The sequence below is a fragment of the Planococcus citri genome, chromosome 3 (genome assembly GCF_950023065.1).
Source record: "Planococcus citri chromosome 3, ihPlaCitr1.1, whole genome shotgun sequence".
In the NCBI taxonomy this organism is placed as follows: Eukaryota; Metazoa; Arthropoda; class Insecta; order Hemiptera; family Pseudococcidae; genus Planococcus; species Planococcus citri.
Genome location: NC_088679.1, coordinates 45,274,738 through 45,290,412, shown reverse-complemented (window position 1 = coordinate 45,290,412; position 15,675 = coordinate 45,274,738). Strand labels below are relative to the sequence as shown.

At 33.5% G+C, this 15,675-nt stretch overlaps 1 protein-coding gene across 5 annotated transcripts in view; it reads left to right on the top strand.

The window, feature by feature from the left end:
• The window catches only part of LOC135840685 (puratrophin-1-like), a 166,867-nt gene that overhangs the window by 100,670 nt on the left and 50,522 nt on the right, over positions 1-15,675 (top strand). For all 5 annotated transcript variants that reach the window (XM_065357311.1, XM_065357312.1, XM_065357313.1 and 2 more), the window contains 7 exons: positions 8,995-9,096; positions 10,863-10,983; positions 11,293-11,389; positions 13,868-13,993; positions 14,284-14,400; positions 14,929-15,167; positions 15,510-15,648. In XM_065357311.1, coding sequence (XP_065213383.1) covers positions 8,995-9,096; positions 10,863-10,983; positions 11,293-11,389; positions 13,868-13,993; positions 14,284-14,400; positions 14,929-15,167; positions 15,510-15,648 — 941 coding nt within the window. The remainder of the gene's footprint in view (positions 1-8,994; positions 9,097-10,862; positions 10,984-11,292; positions 11,390-13,867; positions 13,994-14,283; positions 14,401-14,928; positions 15,168-15,509; positions 15,649-15,675) is intronic.

Genomic DNA, 15,675 nt, shown 5'->3' with positions numbered 1-15,675 from the left:
TGCTGGAGAAAAGTCAACCTTGGCTGGAGGCCCCAGATCGGCACGAGAATGGTGGCAATCGGTTCCGAGAAGGGAGGTCATACTTTAGAAGAAGTTACGAGTGTTTTGCAAAAATTTTCAAAAAGATAATAATTTGTTTTGAAACTTCAAATCGGACGAAAACTATGAAATTTTGTTTTGGGAGGTTTATATTAGGTAAAGAGAACGAATTTCTACTATTCTCACTAAAGAAAAAACTGGTACCTATCATTAAATTTTCAAAATAAAAATTTCAAAAAAATCAACAGAATTCGCTGAAAATTCAACTATAGAGGTTTTGAAAAACACTTTTCCCAAAAATGCAAGATTCCTTGAAATTGGAAATAGGTGCCAACATCTCAAGTGGTTTTTTTACAATTTTTCAAAACATACCGAAGAATATTAAAATAATTGGGTGAAATCAATACCTATCTAAAAAGTACTTTGATTCAAACGAGCACCTGTGGAATTTACAAGCATTGTGAATCATAATTAAAATTAAAATAGCTCAGTAAAGCAATTGAAAATGTTGCAATATTCTGCTTCGCCAATCATACATATATCAAAGGTTTATCAGTTTTAATAAACGTTGATCTAAACAACCCGCAGCGCGTATTGTATCCGAGTTAGATGGTAATTAAAATACTCTTGTTCTTTTTTTTCGTTCGCAACAAGAAAAAAATTATTCTCCCCGAAGATGAAAAAATTATACATACTTCGGAAATATGTCCGTGAAAAGTAGATCCATTGTTAATAAGTACTTTAGGCTTCATTTACAACTGACAGCAAAGATATACAGGAAGGTATACCTAATAGTGTTTGGAAGATATAGGAACCTCCAGTCACAATGCAAACCGTTCATTTAATTTTGACAGATTAAACCGGTTTACCTAAACCGCGTTTGATGAAAACACCGAGATCGAGTAATTCCAAAATTCAAGTACCCTTTCCGGGCATTAAGTTTTCTTCGGCGTATAAAGACTTAAAAAGCCATTTATCATGACGGATGCATTTTAAATACCCGCGTCTACGATGAAACTGGTATGTACTTGGATGGTGTTTTATGCAGTGTTTACATTTTTCCATAAATTTCTGTTACCGTATTAATCAATATCTATCATAAATATGAAACTTGTTTTATCTAGGTTAAAAATGAAAAATAATAACATCCAACTATTTAAGGAATAAAACGTGATTTAAATTATTTACAAACGAAAAAAAGCCATACGTTTAAGTCCGTAACTATATTCTCCAACGAAGGTATATCTTTAGCTCAAGTGTTCGAACTTTCAACACGTCTGTTTTCTAAATTATCGCGGTGGCGCGACCATTTACATTTGATTTCACGAATACGACCGCCGAACCAAATTTATACATTATTTATGAACGAACTGAAACTCCCTTCTTACAATATACAACGTGCCTGGGACTGGGACTGGGTGCTGTATTAAATTTTCACCATCTTGAATGTTTTCGCAGCTTCATTTCACAAAAGGTAAACGAACTCGTGTAATAAACATTGACTTATGACGACGGTAATTTCTACGTCGACACGAACAAGACTTTTCAGTGTCCCAATTGAAAGAATGCATTCAAGTTCAATCGTAAACTACGTATAACTCAAAAGTTCATTGTTGAATGGGATAGACCACAAGAGTCATAAAAAAGCACATCTCAAAAAACACTCATTGCTCGCTTCCCGTATGTATATTTTAATTTTCTCGATGTCATGAAAACTAGAAACGGCTGTATTATGATAGTACATAGAAACTGGGTAGCAGGTCTAGGTACATACATACAGACATATTTCAGTCACATTATCAATTGACCTACTCGTACACTGTGTGTAATGTATTTGATTAGCAGATGGCGAACGATGGATTCACTTCTCTTTTTTACTACGTACGAGAAGAGTACGTTAAGTACCTAGTAAATTTGCAAAGCATCGGGCCTTCAAACTTCCATTTACAAATTAGACACATGATCATAAGTCTTGTCATGAGTCATGAGGTTGGAGTATCAATAGCAAGGGTGCGAATCATTATTAACCTCAACCGGTCACTGTGTATCTGTTAATCAGCATCTATTTGGGAAAAAAACTCAGTTTTGGATCCTAAATCACTTTTTAAAAAAATAATTAAAATTTAAACATTCTAAAAATAGCATTTTGTCAAAAGAAACAGAAATAAGCTATAATAGGTAGTTATAAAAAAAATGTTCCGAGTCTGTCCTAAAAATTGGTGTTTGTAAACTTGTAAAGAAATTAAGAAATCATTGAAAAAATTTCAAGCTCATTACAAACCATTTATTTTTATTTTGTGGTAATTTTGTAATACGCTGAACAACTTGGTTCTTTTCAATTTCCGCCATTTGTCCATATTTTTTGGAGAAAAACGCAGTGGCGAGGCGTGAGTTTTACTGGTAGGGAAGCAAAGTTGTAGTGGAAATTTTCAAAAAATGAAGTACTTAAACTTCCATAGCCTAATTTTCAAATCAGGTAATTTGTATAACAAAAAAAAAGTAACAATGGCAACTCGTCGCATCGCTCTCGATTCGGATCTTACAGAGCTATGAACACGCGCATGCGCATAAAACGCAGAACTGTAAATAAGAATTAGCAAGCAACTAGAAGCAACTAGCGAGTTGCTTCCGAAGAATCACCGTTCAACGCTCTAACGCACGCGTTAAGGATGGCAAACATGATTCTTTTTTCCCTTGAAACTGGTTTTTTGGAAGCTATGTACAGTTTGCTTCCAACACACAGATTTATGATTTTTGTAGGTAATAGAAAAGCTGCATCGGATGACATTTGAACAAGATAATAATTATTCTCGATTGTTTTGAAAAATTTTTCATAATCATATTTTATTGTCGATTTGTACTGATATTTTTTAATCAATTTAATTTTCTACTACTCGGAAACTTTAAAGGGAAGCATTGCTTCCCTTGCTTCCATGGACGCTTCGCCACTGGAAAAACGTAAAAAACGTGGTTTTTTGAGTTTTTTATGGCCGGGTGATGATTTCTTCAGAAAGTAGACCTAAAGATACATATTTGACGAGAAAACCGTTTTGGTATGTTTTTTCGTTTCGGAGTAATGTCGATTTAAAGTTTTCGTTAGTCCCTCCTTCTCTCCTCAAGCGATGAAAAATTCTGAAAAAATTCAAGGAGGTACCCCCATGTATCCTCTAACTATATTCGTTTACAGAATAAATTTAGCTCAATTACGCGCTGATGCAGAATTTCCCCCCTGAAAAACACGTTTTTTGGCTTCCCTGGCTGAGGGGGGTGGGGTGAGGGGCGGGCTATGGACCCAAAATTATTTTTTGGTGGTACTAAACATACCCTGTGAGTTTCATCGAAATCCGAGGTTGAGGGCATTTTACCTATCTTATCGAGATGTGCCCTTTGATCAAACACTGCTGGTGAGAAAATTCGCTTCTTTGTTTTTTGCTCCTTTTGTTTTTCAAGCTTCATTCTTCTTTCTTTTTAGTTAGTACTTACTTCCAAAAACTATAGTTTTTTTCTCAATTTTTTTGAATTTTGAGTGTTAAATTATTTGTACATTATTAATTTTTTTACTTTTATCCATCATTTGAGTTGAATGTGTACAATTTTTTTAATCTAATGTAGAACTGTGCTTCTTCAGTCTTGGCGACTTTCGGCTTTTTTTAAAATACATTCCTTTTCTATTTTGCTTCTTAGCTCCTTTCATTGGTTTTAAGCTTCTTCCTCCTTTCTGGGGGTCTTTCTTCTTTCAAAGACTTCTTTTTTTGGTTTTCAGAATTTTTTTTTATAAAAAAGGGCCCTTTTTCTCTGTTTTGTAGCTCTTCTTTTCTCGAGTATCTGCTTTCTATTGTCTTTCTTCCTGTTTGGGTGACTACTTCTTTTTGATCGTCGCTTTTTAAGAGCTATTATCAATCTAAATGGGGAAAAAAAACATTTTTGAAATGAATTCGAGTCTGAAAAATGCATTTCCTGAAAATAAGTGATCACACTTTACCTACGTATATGTAGGAAATTGTATGCTCTACTGATGTTTCTTCAGTTTTTTTTGTGGAACGCCCAGTTTTGTTCAAAAACCAATTTTTCGTTTCAAGAAAATTCTAAAACAAGGAAGTTTACAAAATTTTCAAAATTTTTTAGCACATACGTATCAATTAACTAAATAACTGTTGCTTAGAATATCTCAAAAATATTTTATTTGAAAACATGAATGTGGCTCCACAAAATATGAGATGCCGTACTTTGTGCTTTACAATTTTATTTCCCTTGCTTTGTTATTAGAAAATCTTGTTGTGAGTTTTTGCATTAAGGGTATTTTGGTAAGGGGGTTTTCATAAGAAAGAAATTTAGAATTGCTTTTTTTGAATAGAAAACTCACCTCCCCTCCCCTTCAGAAGTTTAAGTCTCCAAAAATGAGCTTTTTGGTCATATCAGGCGAGTTGAAACATTTGTACGAAATAGCTCCACGAAGAGGGACACAGCTAGGTGAGTTCAATTTTTCAAAAATTTCAAAACCTAATAATTATACTTAAGGCTTTATAATTTCTTATCAATACTATGCATGAAGAACTCGGGTCTTTCAAGTTGAAAAAATTGTATCTTGAGTTTTTAAGGCGCTTGGCAATTAAACTTTGATGGCGGTATTTGTCGAGGCTCAGCGTATGAGGATCGTCCATTAGGTCTAGAAAATTCTCGATTGGCTGCTAAAGTAGTCGTACAGCTATCATCTTCATCGGTCCATTGTTCGGCATTATTGTCACTTCGATGTGTGAAAAAGAAAAGAAATTCATCGTTGGTGTTGGCCGTTGGGAGGAAGACTACACATAGGTATAGAGGAATAGCTAATCTGAGAACGTGTATCATCTGGTGGCGTTGACAGTGAAAAAAGCTTGGTCGCGTACCCGCACACAAACGAAATTTCAATCGTGATTGAGTGAAACGTGATAAGAAAACGACGAGTAAAAGACGACATAGTTAACGTGCAGCTTTTGTCGAAACAACAGCCTCATCCTATGACTACGATTTGCTGAGTTGATTTATGATTATGTATACAAGTTTACCTACCTACTCGCAAATCAAACGATGCGATATATGCAATTGTACATTAAATAAGTCAACATTTTTCGCTATTTGTAAAATCTTCATTGAATAAACGTAAACGATTTATTTTGCAAACGAGTTAGGCATACGGTACGCTATGCACTTCGAAGCTCGTAGTCGTACGTAGAATAGATAGTGTAGAATTACTAACCATTATAACGGAGACTTGAAGAGTGCGTTTCATTCATGAAACGGCAGCAATGGTCAATGATAGATGCGAACGAAACCAGTTTTACCAGCTGGTGAATTCTTTAATAGTGTACTGGATATGGATATTGTATATACGCGGTGTTCTGTTGTCACTGCTGCGTGTAAAGGCTTTAAAGTATACCTTTACCTAGACCTACCTATATGTAACGGTTAACGGTGTGCGCGGTGTTTACAACTCTTAGAGTATAAATTAACGACCGAGATCGATATTGAACTTGAAATTTAGTCGGTTTCATTGAAGCTCGATTAGAGGCGGTGAAAAGCAAAGATGATAATATAAATAAATGTTTAATGCATACTATAACCTTTTGTTTCGACGCGATGCGACGCGACGCTTTGATGGAAATAGGTATACGCGATGGTGCTATTGAAATTAAAAATAAAATGGAAAAAACAACAACAACGACGTGCTTTATCGTTACGACATGGACCCTTATATAGAATGTGGGAAACATCATAAGGTTTTACACGTTTACAGTAATAGACATTGTTCGATCATGCAAACGTAATTCATCATAACAGCATCTGCAAAACCTATTACGCTTGTCATAAGGATCGCAATCATGACAGATGAGGAGTTTAGCGCCTTCTGCATGGGATATTTCGTTCGTCTCGTGCAGTTTCAAGTTTGGTTTTTGCTTTTAGCCTGTTCGAATTTTTCTCGCCTTATTAAACGCTTACCTATTTGGAAGAAATCTTCTTAGCTGCATTTTAATTGCACAGCGTACTTATACTGCTGTGGACGCTAATAACTTTAATAATTAGCTGCTTACATGTGAAAGAAATGCTCTATTTAATGAGAAATTCTATCGTTTGCGCCGTATGTGTTTATTCAAGGAGATAATATACAGACACGACTTTCTTGATAGATTGTTTCTCATAGGATTACCTAGACCTACTACTGTGTTTACTACTTACGTACGTAGGTAGGTACATTAGTTTAGCTCTATCAGCATTATTCTAATTGTTTGAAAAATTTTCAGTTTTTGATCTAAAATTTAAAAACAACTACGTACACGTGTCCGTCAATTCGATTAGTAATCATTCGATGAAATTTTCATTAATATCGCGCTTTCGCTGATGATCGTACAAAATTAAAGTTTCATTGATAAATTTAGCTTGACAGAATCGTGCTAACTTCGTTCAACTGATGCATATTACGTTCAGTTGTCTTGTCTGATTTTCTGCGAATTTTCCTCTTTCTGAGTATAGGATAGCCGATAGGTAAGGTATAATGCAGCTCGATTTGCTGAGTGGTCTAGTTTGCCATTCCTAATCTAGAATACTTATTGTAAGAAGTTGCATGGTGGGTTTCCAGCCAATGGAAAACTGGGAAAATAATAGACGTTTGCTCTTCTAGGAAAGTTGGGAAAATGTACCTATGTGAATTTTTCCATTTTTACTCCAAAATCAGGAAATTGTCCAAGGATCCTTGCTGGGTGAACATTGAAAAATGACATTCGTCGTCGCAGACAGCCGTTTGGAGAGGAGTTTCTGTATCCTAAAACTTTTGAGAACTGCAAAGTGAATATTTCAGTTGCATTGAAAAAATGGTTCTAAGGATTTTGTAATGGACTGAAGGGAGGAGTTGAATGCCCTTAACTTGTGAAAATCAATGCTCTTTCTGTTTTAAATTTGGCGCATTCTGTATCGTCGTTGATTTTTTTCAGCTCCAAAATTGGATAAATACTGCAATTTGGGTCTCGAGAGACTTGGAATAAACCGTGGAGGGGTTTAAATGCTCCGAAATTTTTTCAACATTTTTGAAGCGCTGAAAATTTGTTTAGAGCTGAAAAAGTCGGCCAACGCGAGAACATTTCAATGTTCAACCCCCTCCTTACTTCCAATTCACCTTGGGTCTCAAATGTCCCGACTGTTTTCAGATTATCCACTTCAATTTTTAGTAAAAAAAAAATCGAATTCTCAAATCAGACGAATTGCTGCTGTTTTTAAAAATTTGCTCTTACGTACACAAATTCCCTCGAATGTGAGGTAAAAGTGATTCTCCGAGATTTGCTTTTTATGTATTTTTTGGTTTTTGTGTCGGATCAGTGCCATAAAAAAATGTTAAAAATTGTCTCCCTTTCAATTTATTTCAAATTCCTAATTCTCAAGTACATATTATTGGAGTAGCGTATCTACTTACTTCAACTTCTTATGGGCAGAAAAAGTTCTTGAAATGGTACTTTCAAGATAAAAGCCCCCCTAAACCTCCCTCTTCTTCATCCTCTCCGACTCCAGCGTCATAAACGCCCAACAAGAGTTTGTGAATCAGCTGATGAAAAAATTGCCCCCTCTCCCTCTTCCTCCACTACTTTGTGTGAATATGTAATTGATATTCAAAAGATCTAGAAAATTAGAAAAATTGATCTGGAAAACCGGAAAAAGTTTATTGAATAATCAGATCATTTGGGGCAATTTTGAAACAAAGCGAAGTGTTTAACTTATTAGTTATTACGTTATTAGTTACAATTTCTGCTTAAATTAGATTGATTAAGTACTAATTGGCAAACTAATTTTTTGAAGAGCATTTTCCAAAGAAAAGCTTTTATCGAGCTTTTCTGGCTAATTTTTAGTTTGAAAATACGTATTTTGTAGATATGAATAAAATAGTTAAACTGAAAAGTATAGGTACCTACGATATTTGGATTTTATTTTTAAAACAGTGCAGTGTTTTTACCTATTTTATTTGGGGGGGGGGATTATAGAATTTATCTGAGCTGATCATTTCCTAAATAAATTTTCTTTTTACATCAGTAGGTAGCTAGGTACCTGCCAAAGTATTTCGAAAATTCAAAATGCTAAACACCGTGCGCAATGTAGTGTTCATATTTATTGTACGTATGTATATTATTCAATGTGGAATTATCACTGACAAAACACGATGAATAATATGATTCGATAACACTATCAATTCTTTTAAAAAAATGAAAAATTATTAATAAGTCTAAGTATACTTAATTTGCCGATGAATTACCCATAAAAGACGATAATGAATTCGTAGAACGAAGGAAATCACCATACATGACCTCATAGAATAAAAAATGATAAATACTACATAATGAGCGAAATATTTTCTGATTAAATCGAGCGTAACTGCACAAAATGATATTCGATGTGTAAGTGCCCTGCCTACTTGATTTTTATTCGCATTCTTAGTAAAATAAAAATTCGTAAAATCGAGTAAATTGCTAACTTTGAATTTTACTTCTATACAAATTTCACACGCTGGGTCAATTTGATTCATCATTATAATTACCTTTTGAGCCTTTGTTGCCAGAATAAAAATTGAGATGAAATGAAATTATGAACGAACGAAGAGATTCATTGATGTAGAAATTGATCATCGATAAGTTGAGATGTTCGGTGGTTGAAGGATTCATCGTTTTATATTATCGGAGATGTTTATCAAGAGGGTTGGTTGGTTAAAGTGGCGCCAAGAGTTTTATAATGTATTGTTACCATTTTATACGTATACGCATGGTCCAATGGAGTAGAGTGTGAGAACGACAATATTTTATTTACCTTTTAAGGTGAAAGCACGTCCATCTTCTAGGCACCCTATAGTCTTATTCATCGATTACATGCATTGTGTATCTATACTGTGTGTTAGCCTACACATGATGTTTAATGAAATGTGAATCTGGTTTGTTGTTACAGAGGGTGAATCGCCGAATCAAAATAACGATTGGACTGTTATTCGACCATCGTGCATTAATGACTTGCCAGAAAAGATACTAATGGCTGGAATTACGTTTCCAGGTAAATGTAGCCCTTTTGTAGTCCGATAAGATGAGATGTTTAATTTAAATTTAAAAAGCTGCTGTAGTAAAAAAAAAAAGTGTTACTATTATGGCGGCGACTACGGCGGTGTAAGTGTAATTTAATGAAATGTTTGGTAGGTATATGACGACGCGATCGTTTAATGGCCACTTTTAAGTAAAGACCGAGATCCTTTGAAAAACTTGTTGGTCGATTACAAAACGACGACGTAATTGGGAGATGTTTAGAGTTGGAAGCCGTCAAATGGCGACCGACGGTGTGTACTATATCAATCATCAGAGCTCTTGTTCTTGTTGCATACTGAAATAAAGTGAAAAAATTTTCTAAGGCTTCGTTTTAGCAATAATAACGATTCACGGCGTTGTTTAGTTGATTGACTTTTATTGCTCGATTACATTTAGGGTGGAAATATCATGTATGCGTATTTAATTGCTAGCAATGAGTTAATTTCCGCGTTGTTTAACCCTTCGACGTGACGGCGGTGTGAAGAAGGAAATCATTTAGATGGCTATATGCGGGCTTGTGACATTTGAAAAAAGAAAAATACACAAGGTGATAGATATTAAGGTATACAGGGTGTCCCTTCGAACGTCTGTTATGCTTCGAATTCAGGAACATCCACATACAATGTAGGAGATTGAGAGAATTTAAACTTATGATCAGAATATGTAATCCATGTTTGTTCGTATTTTTAGAATTTTTCACTTTTATCTAAAATTTACTTTTTAGGGTTTTAAACGATCTTCATCTGCTGCCCATGTTCGAAATTGAAGGCGATACGAAGCATGAAAACTTCAAAGCTCCATGTTGCTCCTTCAATTTTGGATTTAGGCAAAATTTGTTCAGAATCAAATTTGTAGGGAATTTTTTTCTTTACGAGATGAGCTCACCAAACATATTTTACGAGTTACGCCAGTTACGAATTTGCTCCTGGACTTCTCAGAATCCAGTACTTTGTAGAAATATGAAATTATAGAAAAATATTTCAAGTTGTTAGGTACCAAAAATAATTGTTCCGAAGAAGTTAGGTGGACCAGAACCAAAAGCCACAAACATTTTTCAGAAGACTAAAGCCAGCTGCACCTCAAAAACCCAACTTAATTTCATTTTCTATTTTTTTTAAAAATAATTTAATTATTGCTTTAATATCTGAAATCCTGATCAGTCACTATTGATTCCCTACTTCATTTATGTACTTTTTGAAATGGTCGTCCCTTCAAATGTCGAAATAGGCACCTTGTTAATGTTTCACTATTTTTCATACCTACTCAAGTATTAGGTACCTATATAGATACTTGAATCCAAAGTATGTCTGACATTTGATAGGACACCCTGTATAACTGACTCGATGATTTTCATAAAGCTTGTGTATTTGCTGCATGATGTACAAGTATGAAAGGTTCGCTTCATTTACTTTATATCACACCGAGTTTATTTATCGATGGGTTTTACTATTTTCAAGAGTTCCGTCGTTTTAAGTGATACTTAAAGTGTCGGAGAACGGTTGATATGACCGTTGATGAATGCGAATACGAGAGCTTATCTACGCATCGACCAAGTCATTCTGACTGCACAGGGGTTAAGATTAAGTTATTAAAATGTCATTGTAGGCGATGAATTTGAAAATACAACTGGTTCGAGGCATTCTAGGCGTAAAATAGATGTACCTACCTAATGATAAATAATCCGTTTTGAGTAATAGGTATACGTAAAAGTGTATTTATTTTACGATGTTTGTTTTGCAGGCATTTTTGATAAATTAGATAGATCGGTGATCATTTACGACGCAGATACGGTTATGAAATCGGAACTCAATGAACGAGATATAGCGTCTGTAATTTCCTATTATTCAAGCATCATCACAAAGTAATTACTTTTTTTCTTTTCTTTCTCTAGTTGTAGGTGGGTACATATGTTCAAGAGTGATCGAAGTGATGATGTTTCCTCATTGCATTTATTAAGTACAAAAGTGTAATAAATGTTTGTGAAAATACGTTTCAAAGTTCGCATCAGTCGTTACATACCTAGATCGAGTAATTAGGTATCGTCGTTCGATCACTCTGAATACTTACATACCTACATCTTAAAAACACACGTATTTGTAAGAAATTTAACACGAATTTAGCGAATAAAAAGAGAAATTTTTTATTATTCCTCGGTTTTACGTGTTTACAGAATTGAAAAACAATATAGAGGAATTTCTGTACTAGTTGTATCGCCAAGCAGCACTCTAGAAATTGATCTCCTAGATAAATCACTCAGCTTAATAACGGTTAGTATGAAAATTTTTTAACATTTTATTTATTTTGTCGCGATTTTGTTTAGACAAATGCTCAAGTTCGTTTCAAGAGAAACTGATTGCCATTAAATATGTTTATGGCAATATACGCTACTTCTTTGTTGTTCGAGTAATTAATTTGTTGAATAAGTGGGAGTTTATGTGTAAAACTTTATTGCCGGTTCTTTATTAAATATCAACGTGAATCAAGTTATAAAATTTTATTATCGCTCAAAACTGTTGTTTAATTATCTGTTTTGTTGTTTTATATTGTATTATGGTAATTTTTCGACAGTTCTATACGTTAACCATAGAATATCTACTCGTATGGTGAATTTTTACAATGCTCGAGTTAGCGTAGGTGATACTTTCTAGTAGCATTTGATTTTCAGTGAAATAAAAATCAAAAATTAAGGTCAACAGGTGTGCTAGGTAAGTGAAATTTTTATAGATGAGAGTGCAATGCATATGCGAAGTTAAAAAACAGATTCACGTTCCTACTCCTCGTCCTATTCACATCGATTAAAAACTCATTCTTCAAAGTTCAAACTGTTGTCAAAAGAGTTTCCTATAATTGAAAAACTTTTTTTTTTGTTCTCAATAGCTTTGTTGATTATTCAAACGATCACTCACTCAATCAGGCACAAACAGAAAAAAAATTATTGGAAGAGAAAAACATGAAAATTATTAACCGAAAACCTTAATTTTTCTAGTAAAAGTTCATTTCCCCAATTTTTTCTCTGATTTTTATATTTTTTCATCCCTTTCAAAATATCGTGATTTTTTTTTACAATTTTTCAAAAAATAATATAGGTATTCGATTAATGCAGAAAATATTTTTAAACCTACTTTGAAGCATCAATTTTTGGTTCATATGCTTAAAAGAAATATTTGCCCAACTTATTTTTCGATAATTTTTTATCTAATAATTATTCCTTTTGTGATTGTCAAATCCAATTCAAAATAATTAGACATCAGAGAGTTCCCTCAAAAATCCTTATAAAATTATTTTTCATTGTCTCTAGAAGTCCAGAGTCTAGAAACTAGAAAGAAACACAAATTTTCAGTTTGAAAGTTTGTTGGAGTTGGTACTTTTCACTTTTGAGACTAGTCCCGCTCCCTTATGTGCTTAAGTACCTGATCATTTTACTACAACCCTAGAGTCCTTTTTTCAAAAACTGGGATTAGAATTGAGTGGATGAGTTGATTATATTTTTTGAAATGCAATTAAGTATTGATTTGATTGAGATTTTTGTTTATGAAATGGATAAGCAATTGTGTTTTGTTTTGTTTTTTCAAATTTATGTTGTTTGCGCTGATGAACGTAGTAACTATGTGTGGAATACGCGTATCTAACAGTATTTCTCGAGAATCTAAATTACTTACCTAACTTGAAACATTTTTTTGAAAACCTGTTTCAATTGATTTTTTGATTTTTTTGATAATTAAATCGATAACGTTCGGGAAAATATTGATAAAACGTGGAGTATTTTTTTTCTTTTTTAAAAATGGGTTTCACATGATTCAGATTAAATGTAAAACTGTGAGAAAATTACGAAAAATAACTCATTTTCGTCGTATTAATCCATACATTTTGTTTAAATTCAAAGTTCAAAGTCTACATTATAGGATACCAACGGACTACAATTTTTTGTTTTTTGTTGTTGTTTGTTTATTTTGACTTCAGTGCACTCAGCGCTGTAAGAGAATCATGAAAAAATATCTAAGGTACCTACCGAATGCCTTTGTTTCACAGTACATTTGTTATCCCCTTGAAACTTTCGTGCAAATAACCAGACGTGGTTTTTAGAAATATTCGTATAGTGCTCTTTTTTCCCATTGAAAATTACAAAAAAGTGAAACGGAAAACGTCCCTAAATGAGATGAAGAAATGAAATGGAAAACTTCTCATTCATAAATAACTGAGCGTGTGACAATAAAAATAATCGATGAATAGTTGAAAGTTATGCCTAATCAATATCTAGAAATAAATATAATGTAAATAAATAAATTCATCTATATCTCTTCAAACTTGCGATAAATACAATCATTTGATGATTACTTATCTACTTGGTAATCAACGAGCTTGTGCAGTAGTACCTAAAGAAGAAACATTTTGATTAAATCGTATTCGAAAAAAAAAACATAAAATTTTATTTTTCATACTCATTTCCTCATTCTAATCATTAATGCGAAGTAATTCTCGCTAAATTGGTCAATTTTTTCAAATCAGTGAGTAGGTACTTCGCAAGTGTTGAATTTTAAAAGGAAGTACCTAACCATTTTACCATTTCAATGATAAGCTAATTACATGATTGAAAAGAATGCGATTTACATCGATAATTATCAATATGTGAGGTGATTCGAAACAAATGTACTACCTATACCTATTAATAGAAATAAAATTACTTTCAATTATTCTGCCTTATGTTAATAAAATGATTAATGTATTTTTTTCTTTTCAATTTCCAGAATTCTGTGAAAGTAGAATGCGTTTTTATCACTTGGAAAAAAAATGACCATCATCGAGTGAGACATTTTCGATCAGCATCTTCTCATTGTAGTCGATCAAATGTTTTAAATATATCAAAAGTTAAGGTGAGCATATTTTTATTACCCAGCTGAAAAATGGGTTGTCTTTACATAGTATACGTATACCTAAGTAGGTGTAGCAAGGGTGGGTGCTAATTATCGAATTATTTAATTACCTATTTCTACTTAGTGTTTACGGCGAACTAGTTTAAACATTAAAGCAGCTCGTGTTTTAGTGAAATTAATTAAAAACTTGGTAATTAAGGTTTTACAACCAATCGTTTCGTGTCAATTACAAATAATGAAGTTTTATTAGGTATTTTTTTACGATATGTTTTTTCTTTCTATGCCAACAGTGCCGAGTATTGACTGAAAGTGATAGTTTAGAAGAATACGTAGAACGCAGTCACATACCAGTCGACTACGGTGGTCAAAGTTCACATGATCAGTTAGAATGGGTTCAATTTTACAAGGTAAAAATTCTTCAGCCTATTTAACCTTGAGATGGGTTTTGAATGATGAGGTATAGGTACTTGTTGTGTGGTGATACACCATGCTGAGGATATAAAAAATTGTCAGCAAATAGGTACTCGAAGAAAATTATAATACAGCATAGCGAAAATTCATTCATTAAAATGATCGTGTACGTTTTTATTTGAACGTGCCTTTGGTTTTTCTTTCTTTATTCAATGTATCTTTCATTGTGCAATAATATTTAATAATTAATTTCAAAGTGAAATCAGAATACTAGACTACATGCGTTTACTATTTACCGTTAATGATTTATCGTCAGTAAGTGATTAAGTTCGTGAATGTCTGTAACTAGCTTTTGAAAGGCATAAGCACACGTTTGGGCATAAATAATACCTCGTTAACCCCTCAATAACCCGAGATTGATTATAATTGGAAAATTTTTTATAGTATTGAATATTAATAACGGGAGTAGGTATAATGTGTACCCTATGAAAGTTGAGTAATTTTTTTTTCTTAAAATTTTACAGGAAGTGGAGCCTTTTCTATTAAGATGTCACGCATGTGGACGTCGTTTAGTAAACGTGATGTCCGAACTGAAATCAGCCGAAGGTGTTATGTTAAATAAGAAACAACTTCAGCAACAGCAAAAATTAATATATCGCGTATTAAATGATCCGGATATGCAACGACTTCGTAAAGACGGATCGACCATTTTAGCTCAAATCGAAGAACGTGCTCAGTGGCTACCAAATAGTTACGATGTTAGGTGAGTTCATATGCCAGTATACCTACTACTGTAGTACGTACAAATACGAATAGGCACGTTATAATCGCGATCCCCAAGTACCTACAGTCGAATATCAAGCATGCCTGGCTAATGGTGTTTACTTTATATGTACTTTTTTGGTGTTTGCAATAATGGTTAACATCTTCGTTTCTTCCGGCTTTTACGAGTCGTTGAAAGGTTTACTATACTCTGAGGTCATTTTCAACTCGCTTGTGTTTAATTTTCAGCGTGCATCTGTGCCTGTAACTGCCTACCTATCTTCACCTATGTACTTATATACTTACTTACACAGTATGGAATTTCTCTTGTTTTTTTTTACAGTATATCGGTGAAACGAAGTGATAGATTATTTACCGAAGTCGAACGATCCGCTAAACGTCTAGAACAATTGGCAAATAGACGGAAAGAAAGTATCAAAGAATTAACTCGCATTAAAGCTTTAGAAGATGAAACTCATCAGGTAATTATAACGATTAGATTGTTTTTC